This window comes from Pleurodeles waltl, chromosome 4_1 (genome assembly GCF_031143425.1).
Source record: "Pleurodeles waltl isolate 20211129_DDA chromosome 4_1, aPleWal1.hap1.20221129, whole genome shotgun sequence".
NCBI classification, from domain to species: domain Eukaryota; kingdom Metazoa; phylum Chordata; class Amphibia; order Caudata; family Salamandridae; genus Pleurodeles; species Pleurodeles waltl.
In genome coordinates, this window is record NC_090442.1 from 1,008,486,894 (window position 1) to 1,008,513,081 (window position 26,188).

The 26,188-nt window shown below is 48.5% G+C and overlaps 1 protein-coding gene across 5 annotated transcripts in view; it reads right to left on the reverse strand.

Annotated features, from left to right (window-relative positions):
* KMT2E (lysine methyltransferase 2E (inactive)) overlaps window positions 1-26,188 on the reverse strand; it is a 1,466,695-nt gene that overhangs the window by 390,142 nt on the left and 1,050,365 nt on the right. For all 5 annotated transcript variants that reach the window (XR_011202375.1, XM_069229869.1, XM_069229870.1 and 2 more), the window contains one exon: window positions 5,424-5,738. Coding sequence is in view for 4 of the 5 variants with exons in the window: in XM_069229869.1 (XP_069085970.1) it covers window positions 5,424-5,738 (315 nt within the window). In the remaining variant the exon portion in view is untranslated. The remainder of the gene's footprint in view (window positions 1-5,423; window positions 5,739-26,188) is intronic.

Sequence of the window (26,188 nt, forward strand, 5' to 3'; positions counted from 1 at the left end):
CAGCAGGCACAAACCGACTTGGTGGAGGAATGCCTGGCTGCTAGAATAATATCACAGACTTCACAAGGAAGGTCAAAATCTGTCAACTGTCACCTCTCAATCTCCACGCATGAGGGTGAAGAGTGCACAGGTTCATGTGCAGATCCCTCCCATGTTTGCACGACAGAAGATCTGCTGAAAGGGGAAGCCAGATCGGATGGCCGATTGTCAGGCTGAACAGCTTGGGATACCAGACTCTCTGCACCCAATCTGGAGCCACAAGAACAACTTGGTCCTGGCTGATCCTGATCGTCTAGAGGACTAGGAGCAGGAGTGGTATTGACGGGAAGGTGAACAGGAGGCCGGAGCTTGACTCAAGATGAAAAGCCTCTCCGAGCGAGAGTCCCCTTGGAAACTCTAGTGTGCAAAACTGCTCATATTAAGTGTTCTCTTCAGTGGCGAACAGATCTAACCAAGGCTTTCCTCACTGCTGAAAAAGTCCTTGCACCACCTCCGGATGGAGACCCCATTTGGGATCCACTAGGCATCTTTGGCTAAGTTTGTCTGCCCTGGCATCCAGAGAGCCTGCCAGGTGTTGAACTACCAGTGAAATGTGCTGTTGGCCACCTCATCCCAGAAGTGACACATCTGTATAACAGTCCACTCTGGTTGAGGAGGGTAGAGAGGTGGGCCATTGACCAACTGTAGGGTATCAGCCACCACTGCAGATCTTTCACAGTTCCCTCCGAGATCTGGACCATGAGGGAGAGATTCCCTGATGATGTGGCCACTGAGATGTCAGGTCCCTCTGCAGAGAACGCAGATGCCAACGGACATGGGTCTCAAGCAGGATGAAGGAGGCCACGAGGCTTGGCTTAAAAACCACAGGGTCATTCTCACCGAAATCCAGGATAGAGGGTGAAACATCAGTAGCACAGTCTGAATATCCTGGACTTGCCCTCGGAAGGATAGGCCCGAAATTGCACTGAGTCCAGAACAGCTCTGATGAAAGGGAGCATCTGAGAGGGGGTCAGTTGTGACTTTGGCATGTTGATAGTGAACCCAAGCAAGTGCAGAAGGATTATTGTAGTCTAGAGGTAGGAGACGACTGCTTGGGGGGAGAGTCTGCCTTCAACAGCTATTCATCAAGGTAGGGAAAGACTGGAACCCCCAACCTCCTTTAATGAGCTGCAACCACCCCCATCACTTTTGGGAACACATGAGGGGCGATGGTAAGGAAGTTAAACTGAAAGTGTTCTTGGCTCACTGTGAACTGCAGGTAACGTGTATGGGCAGGCTGGATGGGGATGTTGAAATAAGCGTCCTCCAGCTCCAACACTACCATGCAGTCCCCCGGGTCCAGAGCAGACAGAACTTGTGCAAGCGTGCGCACCATGAATTTCTCCTTTTTCAGAAAGAGATTGAGATGGTGCAGGCCTAGGATAGGACAAAGTCCTCCGTCCTTCTTGGGCACAAGAAAGTAGTGGGAATAGCAACCACGACCTACTTCGGATGCCAGCACCCTCTCAATGGCTAACTTGGGCAAGAGAGCCAGCACGTCTTGACGGAGCAAGGAGAGGGGGTCTTTTATCAGGGTGAGTGGTATAGGTGGCGGGGTAGTCGTAAAGGGGAGGGAGTGGCCCCTTTGGACTATCTGCAAAACCCAACTCTCCGGTGTTACTGACCAAAAGTGGTGCACGTAAAGGCGTATCCTGCCTCCCACTGGATGCTCTTGATAGGTGACAGGCAAACAAAGAGGTTTGGAGGATGAGGCTGCCCGGTGATGGACTGACCAAACCTCTGGTTACCTGTCCCACATGGTTGATGGGACCAGTGTCTTTCGGCCACAAAATGCCAGGAAGCCTGTTGGCCGTGGTGGCTAGAGGGCATAGACACAACTGGAGACCCCTTCTGTGGTCACAAAAGGGGTGGAAAGCAGACAGGGGGTGACGAGGGGCCACAGACAAGCCCAGGGACTTGTCCGTAGCTTCATTGTCCTTAAAGTGCTCCAGCGCTGAGTCCGCGTTCGCTCCAGAAAGACGAGAGCCATCAAGGGGCATGTCCATAAGCAAGGCATGTACATCCTCTGAAATACCAGTAGTTCTTAGCCAGGCGTACAGCGGCAGTGCCACCAACGATGAAATCACTCTACCTAGCTAGTCAGTTGTGTTGAGTCCAGATCATACAGTGAACTTTACCGCCTCTCTACCATCAACAATAGCTTGGGAGAGTATCCTCTGAGATTATGGGCAGCACCCGCACAACCAAGTACCAGATCATACAGGAATATCAGCCAAAAGGGCAAGTGGTGTTGACCGACCACACTGCAAGGCTGGCTGAAGAGAACACTCTCTTTACAAAGTTACACAGCTTTTTGGATTCTGTATCCAGTGGAGTGGTAGGGAACGCATCTCGGTTGATCCTACAAGTAAAGGCTTGGACCACCAAGCTTTCTTTGGAATGGGGTGCAGGGCAAGGAAATTGGGATCCCCAGGAGATGGCAGTGGGCAAATATCCGATGCACAGGAGCCATTGTGCAGGGTTTGGACCATGGCTTGAGTAGGATGTTTAAAGGCTTCATTAATTGGGGGTAACGGTCCGGAGGGGGCTACTACCGGCTGAAGCACCTCTGTCAAGATGTTTGTCTTGACTGCCACTGAGGGCAGCTGAAGGTCTAAGACCTCGGCCGCCCTAAGCACCAACACAGCAAAAGAGGCTCTCTTCTTTGTAGCCAAATTAGGAGGGGAGAACAAGCAGTGTCAGACGAAGTGTCTAGCCCTCTGGCCTTCGACAGTTCCTCAAACCATTTGTCCTCCTTATTTAAGGAATGCTGGTCAACATAAGGCTCCTCAGGCCCTTCCCATTCCTCTCCCTCTCCAGGCCTATGAAAAGAAAAAGGCATGGGCACCGCTCTGGAAAAGATGGGCACGGTTGGCACAGGAACCGGCGTCACGTGATTCCCATCTGGCTCTGTGTCGGAGTTGGGAATGAGGCTGGGAATGGCATCAGCAGTGTTGGCACTCGAGTGGGAGTTGAGAAAGGTTTTGGTCTCGCTGCCGGCTCTGCTCTGGATCTAGCAAGGGATCCATGGGGCCTGACATGGGCAAACCCGCCGTTGGGGATCCAGTGGTGGACCCTTCTGAACCCATGGGGCCCCAAAACTCCAGAGGGGCCGGGCTTTCCAAATATAAGGTGCATGACCTCATAAAATTCTTTGAGCTGGGCGGGGATCGTTCCAGATTCCAGAAAACCAGAGAAGCGCGGAGCGGACTCTGATTCAAGCTCCGCCAAAGTGCGAGGCCTGGAGTGCTGATCCTCCTGTGCCTCGTCGGACCACTACGACGAACGCCTGTGAAGTAGATCTCTCTTTGACTTCTTGCATTTTTTTGTTTGTGGGTCTTACCCGATTTCATTGGTGACTTGGAGTGTGACAACGATCGCTGGGTGCTGCTCCGCAAACATTCCCAGGACCTTTTGTGCGACCCAAATCTTGAGCGTTTTGAGTGATTGGGCAGCAAAGAGCTTGAGGGATATCTCCCTCAGCACCTTCGATGGATGGCATTGCAGCCCTCACATGCCTTGAAGTGATGGTTGCACTCCAGGCACCACAAACATGTGAAGTTGAGTTCTGTCACAGGTTTGTTGAGTGACATCCTCATAGCAGGAGAGAAATCTCTCAAAAAGAGTTGACAAAGTTCGCCAAAAAAATACAGTAAAAAAAAAGGTAGCTCAGACTGGATCAGTGCTATCTGATGAGGAAAGGAAAGAACTGGTGTCAGAGCAGAAGGGTGGTGCCTATATAGGTACTGTGCATGTCACTTATGACGTGGAGTTGAACGACACCACCTACTGGCGTGCAGGTGTACTGCTCAAAAAGTTTCCTGATCCAGTCTGACACCTGGGGATGTTCTAAGGTAAGGAATCTGAGTCTAGGAGACTTGATCAGATATGATGAATTAGAGATCAGAGGTAGACAAATCAGCGAGAGCTGTAGGGAGAATAAAACAAAACTTGAGAACTATGGATATGGAAAAAAGGTGTGCCGAATCAAATGAATGCTGAGATATCTAACATCCAGCAGGTAAGACTACACTTGGGCTGAATTAATAATTTCAAACCAATAGAAAATATAAAGGTAGCTTCCTCTTCCCTTCTATTATAGCTCCAGATGTCTATGCATAACAGTTACTGTTGGGCTCTACCCGTAACTGCGTCACGAAGGCAGCAAGAGCTGTAGAAGAGAAGGTGGACAAAACCTGAATAGTTCCTGCTATTGCCATGGCTGTGTCACATTGATTTAGAACGACAGATGGGAAAGTAGGGGCTGCTTTTCCCTCCCACATTCTATGGGTCAGATTGTCACTATGTTACGGTGGGAGCTATAAATGTAGGCATGGAGTAGCCTCCCTTTTTTCCCTTGACCCAAGCCTCTGCAGCTGTCACTTTCCTTCACCATTTTGCATATCCTGGGAAAAGAGCGTGGAAGGGCAGACTATGCTATCGATCAAGGCATTCCATTGTTCCATAAGGGGACTTTGTCAAAGCTTTACTGATTGCACCGTAAGGTGTCATCAACATAATGGCACTTGAAGCTTTGTCTACATGTTAAGATGTGGATGTAGGCTATTGTACATGGTAATATTATTAGGAGAGTTAATATGCTGTACTCCGATACACAACATATTGTGCTGCAACACTCAAGCATTGCAACGTTTCTGACTTTTGTCACATAACTGTAAAGAGTTATCCTAGAATGTGAAACAATGAGATGAAATAGAACTTCTATGTAGCACCAGCTACCTAAAAGATAATAAACACGATTTAACGCCCCTTTTTTAGAAAACGAAAACTTTGCAGTTATTGAAGAAAAGGGATAATATCTCTGATCTGGTATAATCAGGCCTTCGCTCAAACATGATTTACATATGCCAATGTAAGGTGTAACTATGTTTGGCAATACAGCACAATCGAGAGAAAAGTGTGCATCTCTGCACATCTTAAAAATTCAAAGTGACTTTTCATTTGTGATAATTAGCTAATGGCCGCACTCGACAAGTAGGAATTACAGCCAGAATATGACGTTAATGAAAAGCAAATTCATGATTAACAAGCGTTGATATGGACCAATGAAAATGCCTGGAATATGTCAATTGAAAAACGTAACTATTTGATTGTTATGGTGTTGGCTTTACAAATGGCTTGGGACGCATTACATTTACCTCAACAAAGAAAGTACTTTTTGTCAAAAAGCACTTACTGAATGCCAAGAATGTAATTTTTGAAATACCAAAGAAGATTAATTTGTAAATGCTGTGCTGTCCAACTCTTTAATATAACAACATAAATTCAATAAAATATCAACTAAAAAACGATGCCTAAGATTGCCTTTACTCTATTTTGTTTTTTAGACGGACCATGTCTTGTAAGCAAAAATAGTCACATACCTTTTTTGTTTTAGGGTATTTTCCCTGACATTTACTGGGCTCTGGGGCTTCATTTTCAGAAACTATTTCTGGGTCAATAGCAATATGCTCACTGTCCGGCTCTGGTAAGAAATCAATGTTCTCAATTTCATTTTGATGCATAGGAACCTCCACATCAGGAGAGGACGGCTGGATATCCGAGCAGGAGCTAACCGTTCTGTGTCGCCGTCGCTGCTGCCCAATGTGGGTTCTGCTTCTTGAAAAGCTTCTTCTCTGCTTGGTTCGGTTAATTTTGGCAGGTGTCGGTTTGCTGGCCGTATCTTCCTTTGCTGTTTCCTGATAAAAATTACACAATATTTTAATATGTTACCATTTTAATGATGCTTCACCTGTAACAACACACTTCTAATATTCTGAAACTTAAAAAAGAATGCTAATAAACCAAATAAGATGATATCGTTCCGTAGTAGACATAAGCAATTTTGTGGTGTTTTTTTTTCTTCAGTAAATGTCCATAAAGAAGGTAAAATGATGTGCATTGCGAAAAAATTGAATGTGCTGAAAGATAAATTATGTTAGCCAAAACCCTTAAGCAAAAACAAGTAGCATGTACTAATTATTAACAGAATTGACTTCCCCTTATGAGCACATGCAAATATATCAGTCTAAATTCAGCTCCTTTTTTTCCAGATGATTTAGTTAACTTCACCATTATTGGATATTTTAAATCAAGCTGTTAAACTCAAATGGCAAATGCCTGATCTGCGCAGCACCACTGACGTATGTCCAGGTCCCCACCTGTGTTTGTCTGTAATTTCATGATCCGGCTCGATAGCGCAGCTATTGCCCGACAGGCACATGAGCATCAGTAGAGACGGGCTTTGACTACGCCCATATGTTGGGAGCCCGGAATACATGTGTTTGGGCCAGTGCTTACTTTGTAAATAAAAAGGTGCCGATGCCCAAAGTCCTCCTTTTAAACACGCCGCTGTTGCAACTGAATGTGTGAACACGGAATACTGAGGCGGCGTAATCCTGAAGCCATCTCGGGCCTCCTCAGTCCATATAAAGCCACTCCCTGCCCCTTCAGATCACTCTAGCAGCTTTCTACTTTCTCCCTTTGTGATGCTTTTTCGTTTTTCCCTTCCTCCATCTTTTCCATAAGTGTCTTTTGCTCGCAGCAAATACTTGAGGCAGAAAAATAAGACCCGGCCCTCAAAAATAAGCGCTGGTGCTCAGCACCGGAAACAACAAGCACAAATTAAGAACTGGTTTGGGCAGACGTTTTGTGTTTCCACAAAAAAAGTGGTTACTCTCTACACAGCTGTGATGATTTTTGTTTAATTATCCAGCTCCAAAAGCTTGAACTTTCAGGGTCACACACAACATTGGAATGTTATAAAAATGTATGTTGTTTCTGCCAGGTAACAGATGGGAGGAGGGCTGCCATTAATCTACGTGGATTTTTAGGTCTGGCTTGACAGTGCAACTGTCATCTTAACCAGCACCAATATTATTCTAGAGTTCTTTTGCTTCTACACAAATACATATTCATTCCCATGCTACTTATTTGTAATGCTTCATATTAGGAGTCAATTTTTTCAAATTTACTCACTCAGTCTCTTACGATTGTTGTTACTTTTTGATAGACTGAATTGACAACAGTTTAGACCACCACATATTTAAAGTAGGGGAGGTGGAAAGATCCGAAAGTGCTCTATAATGAGCCTTGCACCCAAAACCAGGTAAGCGAGGGGGTTCCACTCTTGTGGAGGTGAGTGGGAACTCAGAACAGTTCCCTGTGTCACAAGGTAATCGGATCAAAGGTTGCAGCCCGATATCACAACTGCTGTTCTGGTTCTTATTTGCTCTAAAATGTTTTTCCAAAATAATTATATGGTGGTGCATGACCACCACTAATGCTTCACTGTCCTACTTTCTCTTCTCCCTCTCCAACAGATCCCATCAAATCCAAACACTGAATGTAAACAGACTGGGATTAAGTACCATCACCGTAGAATTTTGTAGCTATTCTCCTAATGGTGACTGCATAGTGACTATCTGACAGCCTTAGACCATTGGCTCCACCACAGATCTTTTCTGATGTTTATGCCTAATTTGATATCTAATATGGATGTTTGGGCTGTTTGTTGTACACAAGCAAAAACTTCAGTCTAAATTCGGTAACCCATGGTTCTACTGACAGATCATTTAATATACAAATCTCTCTGAAATAAACACTATTGATGAGGCACTTACACAATATTTCAGAATTGTAGGAGTGACCATAAGCCTCATGTTTCCCCTCCTATAACAATGTGTGCACGACTTTCATTAGAGTTAGGCTCCCCGTTTTCTTTCCACTTTGACTGATTTTTACAGATAAATACATATATTTATTTTCCTGTCTGCATTTCGTTTTAAATGTGGATAAAAACAGAAATTAGGTTGTTTGTTTCAGTGATTCTAAATGCTGTCATACAGGACTGCCAGGTCGATAGACGTGCAAACTGACACGTAAGTAGGTTAAAAAAGAAAAACAATAGTAATGACGCTTAAACAGCAGTTGATGTCCATGTTTGATACTAAGATGCAAACGATTTCATATAGATGTATTGCTTTATCGTGTGTGGTTGTTCATATCATTGAAACCTGTTAGGCATTAAAAGCACAAGTGTACATTTATCAGTCAAATAAATGTGGAAATTTACTAGTTTCAGCAACGTTTTTTAATCACAAAACCCACAATACATATATGGATACATTTAGATAAGATTAGTGACAAAAGGAAAAATACTGACACAAATGTTAAAAAATAAATAACATAGGGCCAGATGTAGCAAAGGTTTTTAGCCATTCTGTGTCTATGGGAAAAAGTGTCCGTATATATGGCCCATAACACCAGGAGCCTTGAATTGAACGTATGTGTCACCACTGTATATTAGGAGTGCAAGGAAACTAATTTTGAATGCCCCAGCTCTGCCGACAGAACTGCATGTGAGGACTCTAATCTTGTTTTTAGATTTGAAGGAGTAGGATTCCAAAGGTCAGTTGGAGAAATAAACAATGCTATTGTCTATCGTAAATTCTCCTGGTATTTTCCACGCTTTATCCAAGGAACAACTAAGGCACGAGAGACCAGAGATACCTAATAGAGTCTTCCAGAGCTAGTGAGACCAAAACGCTGGGCCCTCACCCACTGACAGTGCAGTTGCTCTATGGGTAATCGCCTGCCAATACTGACAATAAACACTTGATTTTAAACATGGACGAAATGTGATAGATCATGTGGCAAAAATGAGACCAAAAAAAGTCCAATAAAAAAACAGGCTCTAGGGGTTTTGCAACTTGTAAAAGCAATTACACCTGTGACAACTGCAGTGTCTGCAAATTACTAGAAGACACATACGTTATCGAACTAGGCATGCAAATTCCCTAGGAAATCCATAAACACAAATTGCAATAGACAGTATGCAATCTACATTATCAAGTGCTCTTGCAGCCTTCTATATGTAGGAATGATACTTGGAAAATGAGAGTGCGCATAGGTGAGCGTTGCAGTATCATACATTGCCATAGAGAAAACACTAAAATTACAGTACACTTCATGGAGAAGAGCCAAATTGAGAATTAACTCAGTTGGGTCATTCTCGAAATCTTACCTCACCACACTGATCATGACTCGGGCACCACAGTAACCATGGCTCAGCCACCACACTGATCCGGGCTCAGCCTGTAGGATGCTGATCTATTCACACTCTACACTCACATAACAGGTCTAAACGATTACATTTCCTTGGTACAGTTTATAACAGATGAGTCTTGTATAATTTTTCCCTAGAATGTATTTACATTTTTACAAATAAACCCTAATGAAAGCTCCTTTCCTATCTCTTCTACATGAACCCTGGCGGTGTTTTTACTTTAATTTTCTTTTTTTTGAGGGGATTTAGTCAACGTCACTATTGTTGGATATTTTCAATCTGGTGGTTAAACTCGGGCGGCAAATGCATTACTAATGCAGCACTACTGACATATGTCCTAGTCCCAACTTGTGTTTGTCAGCATTTTTAAAAATAAAATAAAAGTAGGCCTATGTTTTTTTAAAATTTACTCATTCACTCTCTTAGGGTTGCTGTTAGATCTTCTATAGACTGGAATGACTACAGTTTACAACATCACATATTTAAGGGAGGGGATGCGGGAACCTTCCAAAAGTGCTCTATGGTGAGCCTTGCAGCCAAAACCATGTGAGCGAGGAGTTTCCTGTCTTGTGGCAGTGAGTGGGAATTCATATCACCAAATAATCGCATCAAAGAATGTAGCCCAGGATCTTGTGGTTCTGATTTGCTCTAATTTGTTTTTCCAAAGTACTTATAGGGTGCTGCATGACACCACATATGTGCCACTGTCCTACTTTCTCCTCTTCCCTTCCAACAGGTCCCATCATTTCCAAACAGTGCATGTAAACAGATTGAGCATAAGTACCGTCCCAGCAGAAATTTGTAGCTATTGTCCTAATGTTGACTGCATAGTAACAATTTGGCAGCCTCAGACAATATGCTCAGCCAGGAATCTTGTGTGATGTTTACGCCTAGTTGCTTAATAGTCTGTAAAATACAGAGATTATCTTTTTGTGCAATGTTCTTTTAAGAGAGGTTAAAATGCTGTCAATTCCCTAGTTGCTGCAGCTTTTCTCTCATTTGTTGATTAACGTACTACTGGAGTGTATTTATATGGGTACTTACAAAAGAGTTGGCACAGTTGTTGGCTTTAGGGAGTGATATTATTTATTAAAGGCCTCAACTGGGTGGCTTCATTGTGCCACTGGAACCAAGCTAAACCCAACTGAAGAGCACCAATAAGGGTGAAGCCGGTCTTGGGTTGCGTGTGTTCTGGTTCAGGTATGACCTGGCCTGGCAGTTTGGGCTTGACGTAAAAGTTACTTACCTTCGGTAACGATATATCTGGTAGAGCCATATTCTAGTTGCAGATTCCTTACCTTTGAATTTCACCAGGTGTCCCACTGGATCTGGAGATATATTTTTTTATTTTTTTATTTAAATCGAGCAGTACCTCTGCGCGCGGTCAGATGGCGTTGGTCGACTCCGTGGGCATCGTTTGCGTCGTGTTTGCCGTGATGTCGTTGCGGTCGTATATAGGCGCCACCCCGGCGCGCTGACGTTAGTTTCTTTTCATGACTTTCCACGTCAGTAGCGCGGAGCATGAAGAACACTGAGAATATTGGGCCAAAACTAGGGCCCTTAAAGGGAAGTTCCTATCCCTAGAAATCAGTTTGCAGTGCCGGAAGGATGGGTGGGTCGGTAAGGATTCTGTAACTAGAATATGTCTCTATCAGATATATCGTTACCGAAAGTAACTTGTACATCTGCTAGAGACTTCTAGTTGTAGATTCCTTATCTTAGAATAGATACTCAAGCTATATCATCCCAGGTGGTGGGTTGTGAACTACGATCACACCAAAAAGTCCTGCAGGACAGAACAGCCAAAGTAGCCGTCTCTGTGGACTTGACTGTCCAGGCAGTAATGTTTGGTGAACGTACGCAAAGATGCCCACATTGCCGCCTGGAAGATATCCAGGACTGGAACTCCGTGTGCTACCGCTGTGGTAGCAGCAGTTGCTCTGGTAGAATGAGCGTGCAAATCCTCAGGGGGTTGCTTTTTCACCAAAGCGTAGCACATTTTGATGCAGAGGACTACCCAGCAAGAGTTGGTCCTCTTCTGCAAGAGATGGTACTCTTTTGCACTGCCCTTCCTTTTTTCGTATTCACATAACCCACAAAGAGTTGACTGTCCATCTGGAAATCATTGGTACAATTTAGGTAGAATGCCAACGTTCTTTTTTGGATCTAGGTGGTGGAGTCTCTCCTCCTCATGAGAGGGATGTGGGGGTGCGTAAAAAAGTAGGCAAGGTGAGTGACTGGCCTACGTGAAAAGGTGGTACCGCTTTGGGAAGGAAGGAAGCCCTGGTATGCAGCACCATCTTGTTAGGATGTACTGCTAGGAATGGTGGCTTCAAAGAGGGAGCCTGGACCTCACTCACTCCGCGAGCAAAAGTGATGGCAATCAAGAAGGCAGTTTTAAGGGTCAAGAGCCGAGGAGGACAGTTGTGGAGCGGCTGTGACAGAAGATCCTCCTGAAGGGGCAGTCTGATCGGAGGATCGATGGCCATGCTCAATTGCTCGGGATACCAGACTCTTCGTGCCCAGTCCGGAGCCACCAGGATTACTTGGGCCTGGTCATCCCTGACCTTCTTCAAAACTCTGGTCCGAAGTGGTATTGGCAGGAAGGCGTACAGAAGGCCTGAGCTCCACTCGTGATGAAAAACATCGCTGAGCAAGTGCTGTCTTGGAAACTCCACCGCACAAAACAGCTGACATTGCGCGTTCTCAGCAGAGGTGAACAGATCTAAACAAGGCTCTCCCCACTGCTGAAAAGAGACCTTTCGCCACTTACAGATGCAGACACCATTCGTAATCGGCTATGGATCAGCGGTTGAGTTTGTCTGCTCTGACGTTCAGAGAGCCCACCAGATGTTGAACCACCAGTGAAATGCCCTGGCGTTCCAGCCATGTCCAGAGGCGAAGAGCCTCTTGACAAAGGGTCCACGACCCCACTACGTCCTACTTGTTGCAATACCACATGGCCGTGGTGTTGTCGGTGAATACCTGCACCATTTTCCCTTTGAGAGAGGGAAGGAATGCTTCCAATGCAAGTCAGATCGCCCGTAGCTCCAAATGGTTGATGTGGAGCCCGAACTCCACCTGAGACCAGAGGCCTCTGATCTCCGCCTCTCCAATATGGCTGTCCCATCCCAGGAGTGACACATCTGTCAGTACTATGAGATCTGTAGGGGAAGGGAGAGGGATCTGCCATTGACCCAATATTGATTCAACAACCACCACTGCAGGTCTTTCGCAGTTTCCTCTGAGATTTGGACTATGTTGGAGAGATTCCCTTCATGCCGCGCCCACTGGAACTTCAGGTCCCATGGCAGAGCCCGCCTAGGCAATGTGGCATGTTGGACCAGCAGGATGCAGCAGGCTATGAGGCCCAGCAGTTTGAGTAATTCTTACCAGAATCCAGGATAGAGGCTGACACATCTGTACCATAGCCCAAATATCCTGGGACTCACTTTTCGGTGGATAAGCCCGAAACTGCACTGTTTCCAGCACAGCTCAGATGAAAGGAAGCGTCTGAGAGGGAGTCAGGTGTGACTTCGGCATGTTTATAGTGAACGCCAGTGAATGCAGGAGGTTCGCCGTAGTCTGGAGATGGGACACGACTTTCTGGGGTATGTCCACCTTCAACAGCCAGTCGTCGATGTAGGGGAAGACTGAAACCCCTAACCTGTGCAGATGAGTTGGAACCACTACCATCACTTTTGTGACCAACCGAGGGGCTCTAGTAAGACCAAATGGGAGCGTGTTGAACTGAAAGTGCTTGTGACCTACCACAAATCGCAAGTATTATCTGTGGGCCAGCAGGATGAGAATGTGAAAATAGGTATCCTGGAAGTCCAACGCTACCATCCAGTCTCCAGGGCGGAAAGGACCTGAGCTGGGGTAAGCATTTTGAACTTCTCCTTCTTGAGGAAAAGATTGAGGGACCAGAGATCTAGGATAGGGCGAAGGCCCTTGTCCTTTTGGGCACCAGAAAGTAGCAGGAATGACAACCACGACCTACTTCTGCAGCAGGGACCCTCTCTATGGCACCCTTGGCCAAGAGAACCTTGACCTCCTCGCGGAGAAGTGTCAAATGATCCTCCGATAAATGATCGTATGATGGTGGCATGGCCGGAGAAGTCTCTAACAGGAGGGAGTAGCCCCTTCGGACAGTCTGTAACACCCACCTGTCTGTAGTGACAGATTCCCAGTGGGGCAGGTGATGGCGGATTCTGCCGAAAGCTGGTCCCGGATGTTCTGACGGACTGGGAAGTCTTGGAGGCAAAGGAGGGGGTGGACTGGTTGGACCGCTGGCTCCATGATAATCAAGCTTGTGGGATACCGTGTCCGCACAAAGGCTGTACAGCTCGTGCGGGACGGTGGTCAGGTGAAAAGGAACACGGTTGGGTGCCCCTTCCGTAGCCATGAAAGGAGTGAAAAGTGGACTGTAGGGGGCGGGGAGCAGCTACGAGGCCAAGGGACCGTGCCGTGGCCCAGGAATCCTTAAAGGGCTCAAGCACTGAGTCCGCTTTTTCTCAGAAGAAAGGGTTGCCATCAAAGGGTATGTCCATCAAGAATTGCTGGCCATCCCCTGAAAAGCCAGATGTCCTCAACCGGTGTGGCGCCTCAAGGCCACTGTTGATGCAACCGAGCTGCCCAGTGAGTCGGTCGCTCCAGCCCACAACGAATCATGAAGTATGCTGCATCTTTAATATCCGCAACTGCTTGGAGAACGGTCCAGGCCTTCTCCAAGACTCGAGGCAGCACATGTGCAACTGTATCCCAGACAGTATCGGAGTATCGGCCCAAAAGGCATGCGCTGTTCACGGACCACAGCGCTAGACTGGCAGAAGAAAACATTTTCTTCCAAGTTATCCAGTCTTTTTGATTCCCTGTCAGGGGGCGCGGTTGGCAGTGCACCCGAGGATGACGAGGCCTAGAAGACAAGGCTTTCAGGCGTGGGGTGTTGGGTCACGAATTTTAGGTTGGTCGGCAACCGTCCTAGTCACAGGAGACCATGTGCTGGGTTGGACGTCTGTAAGGGCTTAATTGAAGGGAAGGCAGGGTTCCGAATTGAAGGCCCCAGGCTGAAGCACCTCAGTCAGGTTAGTCATGACCTCCACAGAAGGAAGCTCGAGGTCCAAAACCTAAGCAGCCCTTCTCACCACCATAGAGTATGACGCCCCCTCCTCCATAGAAAATTAGGGGGACAAAGCATGCCAGCATGAGGGGAGTTGTCTATCCCGCTGCCATCGCCTAAAAACTGAACCCAGCTCATGTCAGGGTCAAGCTGGTGTTCTAAAGGGTCCAGCGACCCCTCTACACTATCCCCATATCCATACTGTGGGAATACTGTAGTAGGTAGTAGACTGTTAGGAATGTAGAATGTGTTTTATGGGGTACCTGATCCGAGGACTTTGAATGAGTGCAGACGGCATCGCTCCCTGTTTCTCATATGTTCCTCTTCAATAATAAAATATATGAAGAACTCACTGTGGTGTACGATTTTCATTTTCATTGCAACACATACCCATAGGAATAGGGGTCAGGGATCTGCCCCCGGCCCAGGAGAGCCATGGAAACCAGAATTCGCTCAGGGATCAGTATAGGATAGATGTCAACTGTGAGCCAAACTGACGTTGGGAGCTTCGATGTCTGTCCAGACGTCAGGGAAGGTCGCATTGGCACGACAGGCCAGGGTGGATTCGGGAACGGATCTGGAGGTGCCCTCTGTAGTCAGGGCCGAAGCCGCCTATTAGGAACCCGAGGGGGCCCTCACCGACTCCCCTGGGCCCGAAGGCCCACAGGGTTGGTCAGTCTGCCCAAAGATAAGACGCATGGCCTCATAAAATTCTTTGAGTTGGGTAAGGGTGGCTCTGGCTCCAGGAAAGTCGGGGAGGTGCGGAGCAGACCCAGAGGGAGGCTCCGCAGATGGAGACCTAGAGTGTTGACTCTCTCCCCGCGTCTCATCATCTGAGCGACGGGGCGAAGTTGAAGAGTGTTTGGTCTTCTTCGACTTCTTATTCTTGTGATCCAACCGTCCAGTTGACTTGGACGAGGAGTGGTGACGACTCTGCGACTGGTCTCCTGACCTTCCTCTCGAACGAGACCAGAAGCTACAAGGAGTCGAGTGCCAGGCTGCCATAAGATTCAGGGACCTCTCCCTCAAAGCTTTCAGGTTCACTTGGAGCACAACTTTGGGTCATGGTCACCCTCCTGACACCAGAGGCAGACGAGGTGCAGATCCGTCACCGACATCATTCAGTGACAGGAGTCGCAGGGCCTGAATCCGGTCTTTCGGGACATCCCACGGCGCATCCAAAACTCATCAAAAAGAATCGACAAAAGTGTTGCATTTAGTAAAAAAATTACTAGGAGTAGATCATCTCTGGATATGCACATAGGCTGGTGCTGAAAAGAAAAAACTGACGTCAGTGTGACGGGGTGGTGCCTATATACGAATGTGACGCTATCACGGCAACCACAATGATAAAAATGTCCGCGGAGCTAACCGACACCACCTGACGGCGCGCAGGGGTACTGCTTGAAGAAAAATCTCCGGGTCCAATTGGGCACCTGGGGGAAATTCTAAGGTATGGAATCTGCAACTATAAGTCTTTGTCAGATACATTTTATTTTGCTTCATTTTTATTATTTTAGAATCAGCCAGCTCCGTGGTGCTGTTTTATTTCATTTATCTGGTTGTTCTTTCGCCTAGGAAAGCATTGCGTATCTTAGCAAGACATTCTTTTCACTTTGCACTTTCCTCAAGGATGCAGCAAGATAGGGTTGCTGGCAAAGTGGTACACTGCGTCTCCAACATTCACAGAAACATACACATCCTTAAGTGGGGACATTTTCTCAGAACATCAGCTGTTTTATAATAAAAACACTTCTTTGTCCCATGCATATTAGAGGGAGACTCCAACCTGATGACCACAAACGCGTGCTGATTGACTTTGCTACAGGCACTTGCTGAGACTATCAGTTCCCTTGTATACATTGGGATGGTGTCTTGACAGACAAAAGGCTTCCTTGCTCAAGTATGGGGGATAATGTCTTCCCAGGGGGAATCCTGAAGGGCGGATTAGGGCTTATCACGCTGTGCTCTAACATAGCTTAGGTAGGAACCGCATATATTACGCATAGTGACAGCATATTGGAGCTCTTCCTGTGTTTCACTTTTCTTGCCACCATTTTGCTTCTAGCGTGTTTCATCATTCTAATTATTGTAATTCATGCCACTTTATTTAAGATGCAGTTGCTTCAATAAATCTTATTAAACCATTTTTCTGCCCCTGTTTATCTTTGCACATGTGATAATAATGCAACTGAGAGAAAAGGATGAGATCTGATACACCACGATCTCTCTGAGAAGTCATTCCTGTCATGCACCCAGTTGCCACAATTCATCCCTATTCTTGGGCAGAGAAGAAGCGCTGTTAGTTGTCAGGAAACGGATTAGGCTGACAGTTGTCACATGGTGTGGGATTGGACTCAGTTCCTCACAATTCAGGTGATGCTGCCGCCCGAATCCAAAAGCTTCATTAAGATAATGAGAGCCACATGACAGTATACAGTTGTGTTACCCTGCCCTAATTGGCCAACTGTGAATATCTGGTTTCCTAGTGTTTGATTTTGGTCCAAGCCTTATACTAATTTAATGTGCCTGTGATGGCAAAAGCCTATCCTTTGGCATGAGTGAGGTCCTGGACATGCCTGGCGGTGGCGCATCCAACAAGCCCAGTAGATTACTGTCCCTGCCACAGTTTCAGCATGTACAGCGGTGATGGTATCATGTTTTGTGACTCAGTATTCATCATTCAATATTTTTGTCTGTGTCGCTGGAGTTGGGGACTACTGACCCCCTCATGTAAAGTTCTGCTTTTAAGTGCTAACTCTGGACTTGGTGCTAATATCCCAGTGCATGTTACGCATGTTTTCAAGTGTGGACTGTGTGGTGCATGCATTATGTGTACAAGTGAACCAGAGTAAGGGAGTAGTGGGACATTGCTAAAATTGGAGGAGGAAGACCTTGTTAGTGCAGGAGGAGGAAACATGTCTCCCTTTAGAAATGTAATTAGGTCCTTTTTCTTGAAAAAGCCTGCTGATTATGAGCACTGCCATTTAGTACAGGATGAAGGCGAGGGGTGGGACAGAAGTTCCTGTTGTTCTGTGTGTCAAGGGTCCTTTATGTGATGCCAGCCTTTTGTCTTCTCTCTGGTCACTGTTAAGTGTGGCTATGAATAGCTAGGTGCAGAATGCGCACAACTGTTTGTACTTTTGCAACGGGTTCTCCAAACTGGAGCAGCATCAATTCACTTTGTCCGTGCCTGAAAGACAGTGTGGAAAAGACACATGCAAGAACAACAAACTGAAACCAGTTCTGAGAGTGCAGACAGAGCTTGCACATCCCTTGTCTGCTTTGACTATATAAAACTGGGAGCTACTAACACACTTGTGGTTTCAGTTCCAGGTTTTCTAAGAGCAAGAAAGGAAGTGTTCCAGAGTATTCAGATGACTGGTTGACAGCCAGCTTGCCAGCGTTTGGGTGATATCACCTGGAGTCTGACTTGGAAAGACAAGCTAGCTCCCTGTCCTGAAGAGCCTGGAGACTGACCTGTCTAACCAGAAAGGATAAAGGGAAGGAGTGTGCCAGTCACACATCAGGTGCGTCTGACCAAGGCAAGCAGAAGCAATTGAGTCTAGAATGCAGGATCTGTCTGCCCAGAGGGATTCAAAAGAGAAAATAATGTGTTGTTTCCTGGACCGGAGAGAGCAAAGTCTCTTGCCCAAATGCCCTGTACCTTGGCGCTGTTCTCAAGTGTACTCGTGTGGACTACGCAAATGTGATGGAGAAAAGGCTTGCACAGTGACACTGTTCTGAACAGTACCTGAGCGGACAGGATCACTGCAAGTCTTTAAGTTGTAACCAGTGCAAAGTGTGCTGATGTGACAATTGCTTGCACCTGTGTGGACAGTGCCAGTGTCCTATCCCTCTGGGCTGAGTTAAAGCTGTGCCAACGCCAAGAAAATCCTGCAGTGGCCTAGTGATCTTTGACTCCGAAACTTACTGCCCAACTCACTCAAAGTCCACAACCAGGACTGCGACCAGCTGGAGACCATTAATGACAGGGGAGCCTGCCTGCCAGAAAAGCCTCCAGGTGGTGGACTTCACCACTGTTGCTGACAACTTGATTGTCCAGACTATGGAATTACCCTATATTAGTCAGAATCTAGGCAGTTAATAAAGTTATCAATCAATCAATCAATCAGAAATTTCTAAAGCGCGCTACGTATCCGTTAGGGTCTCAAGGCGCTATGGGGGGGGGGGGATGGTCGAAGAGCCATGTCTTGAGGAGTCTCCTCAAGGTGAGGAGTTCCAGGTCTTGGCGGCGAGGTAGGAGAAGGACCTGCCGCCGGAGGTCTTGCGTTGGAATCGGGGAACGATTCCGAGAGAGAGGTTGGCAGAGCGGGGTTGGCGGGAGGGGACGTAGAAGTTGAGTCTGTGGTTCAGGTAGGCGGGTCCGGAGTTGTGGAGTGCTTTGTGCGCGTGGGTGAGGAGTTTAAAGGTGATCCTTTTGTCCACGGGGAGCCAGTGGAGGTCTTTCAGGTGGTGGGAGATGTGGCATCGGCGGGGTACGCCGAGGATCAGGCGGGCGGAGGCGTTCTGGATGCGTTGGAGTCGTTGGATGTCTTTTGCTGGGATGCCTGTGTAGAGTGCGTTGCCGTAGTCAAGTCTGCTACTGACGAGGGCCTGGGTTACCGTTTTTCTGGTTTCCGTCGGGATCCACTTGTAGATTCTACGGAGCATGCGGAGGGTGTTGAAGCAGGAGGAGGAGACTGCGTTGACCTGTTTGGACATGGTGAGAGCGGAGTCGAGGATGAAGCAGAGGTTGCGTGCGTGGGTGGCTGGTGTAGGGGGGGCTCCCAGTGCAATGGGCCACCAGGAGTCGTCCCAGGCCGAGGGGGTGTGTCCGATGATGAGGACCTCCGTCTTGTCTGAGTTTAGTTTCAGGCAGCTGTTTCTCATCCACTCGGCGATGGATTTCAATCCCTCATGGAGGTTGGCTTTGGCGGTGTGAGGATCTTTGGTGAGGGAGAGGATGAGCTGGGTGTCGTCGGCGTAGGAGAGAATGCTGAGGTTGTGTTGACGGGCCAGTGGTGCGAGGGGTGCCATGTAGACGTTGAACAGCGTCGGGCTTAGTGAGGAGCCTTGGGGGACGCCGCAGATGAGGTTAGTGGCTGAGGAGCGGAAGGGTGAGAGACGGACTCTCTGGGTTCTGCCGGAGAGGAAGGAGGAGATCCAGTTGAGGGCTTTATCTTGTATTCCGGCTTCGTGGAGGCGTGTTAGTAGGGTGCGGTGGCAGACCGTATCGAAGGCGGCGGAGAGGTCCAAGAGGATGAGGGCCGAAGTTTTGCCGTTGTCCATTTGCTGTCTGATGTCGTCTGTGGCGGTGAGGAGCGCAGTCTCGGTGCTGTGATTGCGTCTGAAGCCGGATTGGGAGGGGTCCAGGATGGAGTTGTCCTCGAGGTAGTGGGTGAGCTGGGCGTTGACGATCTTCTCAATGACCTTCGCTGGGAAGGGGAGGAGGGAGATCGGGCGGAAGTTTTTGAGGTCGTTGGGGTTAGCCTTGGGTTTCTTGAGGAGGGCTTGGATGTCGGCGTGCTTCCAGCTGTCCGGGAAAGTCGCGGTGTCGAAGGATAGGTTGATGATTTTTCGAAGTTGTAGATGTGATGTGGGCAGGGGTGTGAGGGGGATCCTGAGTGGATGGAGTTCATGAATTTTCGAGTTTCGGCGTCGTCTACGTGGGTCCAGGTGGTAAGGCTGTTGGCGTCGGAGGAGTTGTTGGGGGTGGGGTCTGGCGGGGGTGTGGTGTTAAGGCTGTCGTGGATGGCGGCGATCTTCTGGTAGAAGAAGGTGGAGAGTGCGTCGCAGAGTTTCTGGGATGGTGGGACGTCGTTGACGTTGGCGCTGGGGTTGGAGAGCTCTTTCACAATGCAGAAGAGCTCCTTGCTGTCGTGTGCGTTGTTGTTTAGGCGTTCTGTGAAGTGGGAGCGTTTGGCGAGTCGGATTAGTTGGTGGTGCTTGCGGGTGGCTTCCTTGTGGTTTGACAGGCTGTCAGGTGTGCGTTCGAGCAGCCATTTCTTCTTAAGTTTCTGGCAGGTGCGTTTGGAGGGGATGAGTTCGTCAGTGAACCAGGCTGCTTTTTTCTTTTCTTGGTTGACGGTGGGCCTCTTGAGTGGTGCGAGGGTGTTGGCGCAGTTCAGGATCCACTGATGGAGGTTGATGGCGGCGGAGTCCGGGTCGGAAGGCGGGTTCTTGGCCTTCGGTGACTTTGCCCCAGCGGCGGTGCGGTGGTAGTGGGGTGCGGTGGTGCTCGTTGTGTTTGTTGAAAGTGAAGTGGACGCAGTGGTGGTCGGTCCAGTGGAGTTCAGTGGTGTGGCTGAAGGAGATGTGGTTGCTTGCAGTGAAGACTGGGTCTAGCGTGTGGCTGGCGATGTGGGTGGGTGTGTTGACCAGTTGTCTGAGTCCGAGGTTGGAGAGGTTGATGGCCAGTGAGGCGGTGTTGGCGTCGTTGTTGTTCTCCAGGTGGAAGTTGAGGTCTCCAAGGAGGATGTAGTCCGTAGAGGCGAGGGCGTGGGTGCTTACGAGGTCGGCAATGGTGTCACTAAAGGGGGCTCTTGGTCCTGGAGGTCGGTATATGAGAGTTCCTCTGAGGGTAGTGTTGGGGTCTGTGTGGATCCGGAAGTGGTGGTGTTCAGCTGTCTTGAGGGTGTCGTCCGTGTGGGTGTGGATCTTGAGGGTGGATTTGTGGATGATGGCTATTCCTCCACTGATTCCGTTGGTGCGATCTTTTCTGGTGATCTAGTAGCCATCAGGGATAGCGATGGCGATGTCTGGGGCCGAGGAGTCGTTCCACCAGGTTTCGGTCAGGAAGGCTACGTCTGGGGCGGTTGTGTCGAGCAGGTCCCAGAGCTCGATGGCGTGCTTTCGTGCGGAGCGTGTGTTGAGGAGGATGCAGTGGAGGTGGTTGGTGTTGGTTGTTGCAGGCTTCCTAGTTCTGTTGCAGGTGAAGTTGCAGGTGCAGCAGGAGAAGGGTCCTTTGGTGTGCTTCGGAGTGGCCTGAAGGCAGGCTGTGGAGGAGCCAGGGTTGAGGGCGAGGAGTTAGCTGGCCGAGTAGCGAAGACTGGTGGTGCGGGGGGCGTGCGGACTAGGGGGGGGTGGCGCTGGGCGCGGTCCCGTCGCGGACGCGCAGCGCCAGCCATTAAGAAGGGAGGGGGGAGGGAGGAGCAGCTGGGAGGTGGGAGGGAGCGGCGAATGGGGGCGCAAGGGGGGCGGGCCGCAGGGAGCGAAAACCAGGTTAAAAAAGGCACAGAAAATAAAGCACAAGTCAAAAACAGTCACAAAATACGGTAAATGGCACGAAATACACGCGGAATACAGCAATCAGAAGGGGCACCAATGGGGGCAAGAGCGCAATGAGGCAAGGCGCTGAAAAGTAAAAAACACTTACAGATACGGCGAAAGCCGCAGAGTGCACACGGGTCTAGCGAAGCTTACCAGAGCCCACTAGACACCAGGGATGAGGCGCAGGAGGATGCCTGCGGGTGGAGGAGGGCCTCGAACACGCTAGCAGCAGCGTGGGCGGGGGTCAGGGGCACGAGACAGCAAGGTGGTGCTGCGGACGTGGGGGGCGAGCTCTAGACCAAAACAGGTCAGAGGTCGCTCACCCTCGACGCGCAGCGCCAGCCATTAAGAAGGGAGGGGGGAGGGAGGAGCAGGTGGGAGGGAGCGGCGAATGGGGGCGCGAGGACGCAGGGAGGCAGCGGCAGGGGAAGTGGCAAGGGGGAGCGCCTAAGGGGCAAAAACCAGGTTAAAAAAGGCACAGAAAATAAAGCACAAGTCAAAAACAGTCACAAAATACGGTAAATGGCACAAAATACAAGCGGAATACAGAAATCAGAAGGGGCACAAATGGGGGCAAGGGCGCAAGGAGGCAAGGCGCTGAAAAGTAAAAAACACTTACAGAAACTGCGAAAGCGGCAGAGTGCACACAGGTCTAGCGAAGCTTACCAGAGCCCACTAGACACCAGGGATGAGGCGCAGGAGGATGCCTCCGGGTAGAGGATGGCCTCGAACACGCTAGCAGCAGCGTGGGCGGGGGTCAGTGGCACGAGACAGCATGGTGGTGCTGCGGACGTGGGGGGCGAGCTCTAGACCAAAACAGGTCAGAGGTCGCTCACCCTCGACGAGCAGCGCCAGCCATTAAGAAGGGAGGGGGAGGGAGGAGCAGGTGGGAGGGAGCGGCGAATGGGGGCGCGAGGGGGACGGGGCAGCAGGGAGGCAGCGGCAGGGGAAGCGTCAAGGGGGAGCGCCTAAGGGGCGAAAACCAGGTTAAAAAAAGGCACAGAAAATAAAGCACAAGTCAAAAACAGTCACAAAATACGGTAAATGACGACTGGGCAGTACTGGAGCAGTTGTATCTGGCATATCTCGTCCCAGAGCTCGCATTGTTGCGATATGAATAGGTAGACTGAGACTGCAAACTGACTCTAAATTAGGGGGGTAGTATACACCTGTGACTAAAACAAGTCACACTAGATCCAACCCAGAGTTTTGGGAAGAGAGAGAGGCTAGCAGGGAGGCATTAAGGCTGGGGTATAGTAGCCCCATGCCAGCAGGTTTTGTACTTTCATATTGTGGTGTGTGTTAATTTGTTTTCTTTTTGTGAAAGGTAAGCCCTGGGCTGGATAATCAATGGTTAGTGAGTTTTCTGCTTGAAGCACCCCACCCTACATTACCTCCCTAAGAAGACTGTATTAGTGAAAGTCTACCCAGCCATAGTAGGAGGCTAGATACCCAGACCCATGCCCACTAGCCCCCGCTTGCCCCATGGATCCACCTCCTCCTCCTCCACAAATCAGGTCTGACAAAACCAAAGAAAGTGGGAACAGCAAAGTGTCAGATAACCATGCTTTGAGCAGAAAAACCTTCTCCTTGGCACACCAAATCACAAAATGCAACTAACGACCAGAGTAAACAATTAGGTGGATGGATGGTGAAAGGTGCATGACATCCTCAATCTCAGAAGAACGATAGAAAGAACTCAAATTTCCCTGGTGAATTTCCATACAAACAGGTGAAGTTTGAGAGACTTGCCCCCCCCTCGCTGTGCGAGAATCCACTCTGAGCAAGCAGGATGTGCCGCTAGTGAGGCACAGAAAGTCAGAATACAAGACCCATATTACCCAGTCCGAAGTCATCATTATTACCTGCATCAGGTCATTTCTCACTTTCCACAGGACACAGGGAATCAGAGGAATGGGCGAGAATGCACACTGAAATCCTATGCAATTCAGAAACACTACCCATTGTAGTGGGAACAGCAGGGCAAAGAAGAACAAGTTACTTACCTGTGGTAGTACCTTATCTCATAGAGACTATTTAGCCACTGAAAACTTACCTTGGAATATTCCCCAGGAACCAGACTGGATTCGGAAAATCTTGAGCAGCACTTACCCGCAGCAGTAGGTGGCTCAGATCGGCTCTGAGTTGGCCATGCCAGATGTGATGTGCGCAGACCAAATATATGAGCCACCCCAGCCCATCAGTTTCTTTACGTGATTACTTTTGCGCCAGAAACACAGAGTCACGTCAAAAGGCTGATTCACCAGTGTGCAGAAACTAACAGCCTACAAGGACCTTATGAGATAGGAAAATTGGTTTGTAGAAACAAGAAGGTTGGGAGTGCTTGGTGAACGTGTGCAATGATATTCACGTCACACGCAGCCTGACAGAGATCCAGGATGCGAACTCCGGGAGCTTTCGGGCCAAAGTGTGGCAGATCTTAATGCGGAGTACAATCCATCTGGAGATGGTCCATTTCTGCACTGCTTTCTTCTTCTTCTCTTCAGTGGACCCAACAAAGAGCTGATGGTCTATACAGTGTGCTTTGGTGCAATCAATGTAGAATGACAATGCTTTTTTTGGGTCCAAGCAATAAAGTCTTTCCCTCCTCCTTAGAGGGGCAAAGCAGAGCAAAGAGGGTTGGCAGTGTGATGTTCTGGCCAACACAGAAAGTTAATACCACCTTTGGCATAACAAAGGGAATGGGTACGGAGAACCAGTTAGTCTGGGAAGAAACTGGTGAATGGAGGTTAAGCTGAAAGTGCCTGCACCTGAGTGACCCTCTTGTTCGATGTGATGGCCACCAAGAAGACTATCTTGCTCGTCCGGATTCTTTGGGAGCAACTATGCATGGGTTCAAAGAGTAAACACATTAAGGAGGTTAAAACCAATTAAGGTCCCATTGGGACAAAACAAAAGGTTTGGGGAGGGGAAATCTGTTCAAGGCCCTTCAGAAAACCTGTCACAAACGGTGACTTGAACAGGAAGGGTTGATAAGGTAACTGCAAAAAGGCTGAGATGGCTGAAAGGTACCCCTTAATTGTGCCCAGAGCTAGGCCTTGCCGGGTTAAAGACAAAACAAACAGCAACACTTTGGACAAGGGTGCCGAAGGAGGGTCAATATGTTTGTCAGTGTACTGAGCCATAAACTAGTCCAAATTGCAGGTGTATATGGTTTTTGCTGAGGGACGTCTGGCGACCAAGAAGACCTCACAGAACATCAGAAGCGGACTGAAGACTCGCAGCGGCTGTCGCTCAATCTCCATGCATGAAGTGTGCAGGTTTGTGTGCAGAACACTGCCCTGTTGCTGTGATGGGATATGCTCCTGAGAGGGGTAGCTTGATTGGAGGACTAATGCTCATGCTCCTGAGTTCCGGATACCACACTCTTCATGCCCAACTTGGAGCTACAAGGATGACATGGGCCTGGTCCATCCTGATCTTCTTCAGAACTTGCAGTAGGAGTGTTATCGGTAGGAAGGCATAGAAGAGTCCTGAGCCACACTCAAGCCTAAACATGTTTGAGCAAATGCGGCCTCGGAAACTCAAATGCACAGAAGTGCTGACATTGCCGTTCTCAGCAGAGATGAAAAGATCTAACCAAGCTTCTCCCCAGTCACAGGAGAGACCCTGCACATCCTCCAGGTTTAAACGCCTTTTGTGATCCACGAGGAGTCGACAGCTGAGTTTGTCTGCCCTGGAGTTGACAGTCCCTGCCAGGCGTTGCATGACCAGGAAACTACCCTGGCGTTCAACCCATGTCCAAAAGCACAGAGCCTCCAGGAATAGGTTCCATGGCTTCACACATCCGTTTGTTGCAGTACCATATGATGGTGGTATTGTAAGAGAACACCTGAACTAGCCTTCCCTTGATGGAATCTTAAGTCCACCTAGTTGATGTGGAGCTGAGACTCCGTCAGAGACAAGATTCCTCTGATCTCCACCTCTCCCAGATGGCCTGCACAACCCAGGAGTGGTGTAGCTTTCACCACTGCTCGATCCGGGTGAAGAAGGGTCTGTTGCTGATCAAATTGTGGTTCGTTAGCCACCAATGCACGTCTTTTTTTGCAGTGCCTTCCAATATCTGCACTAGGTCAGAGAGATCTCCCTGATGCTGCCCCCACTAGGACTTCAGGTCCCACTGCAGAGCCTGCATATACCATCAAGCATGCTGTACTAGCAGGATGCAGAAAGCCAGGAGATTCAGCAGTCCCCAGAGTCAATCTCACCGAAATCCAGGATACAGGCTGAAACAAAGGAATCATAGCCTGAATATCCTGGACTCGCTACTCTGGAGGATATGTGAGAATTGCACTGTATCCTAAACGGCTCCTACGAAAGGAAGCAACTAAGAGGGAGTCACGTCTTACTTAGGCACTTTGATAGAGAACCATAAGGTATACAGGTCTGCTGTAGTTTGGAGATTGGCAAAGACCACCTGTGGTGAGCCTACATTCCACAGTCAGTCATCGAGGCATTGGAAAACTGGAATCCCTGATCTCCACAGATGACGTACAACCACTGCATTCACTTTTGTGAACACCTGAAGGGCGCTGGAAAGGCCAAAAGAGAGCTCAGGCCAAAAGGGTGCTTGTGGTCCACCATGAAAAGCAGGTAAAATCCGTGGGCTCGCAGGATGGGTATATGGAAATATGTCTTGCGTGTCCAACACTAGCATCCAGTGTCCA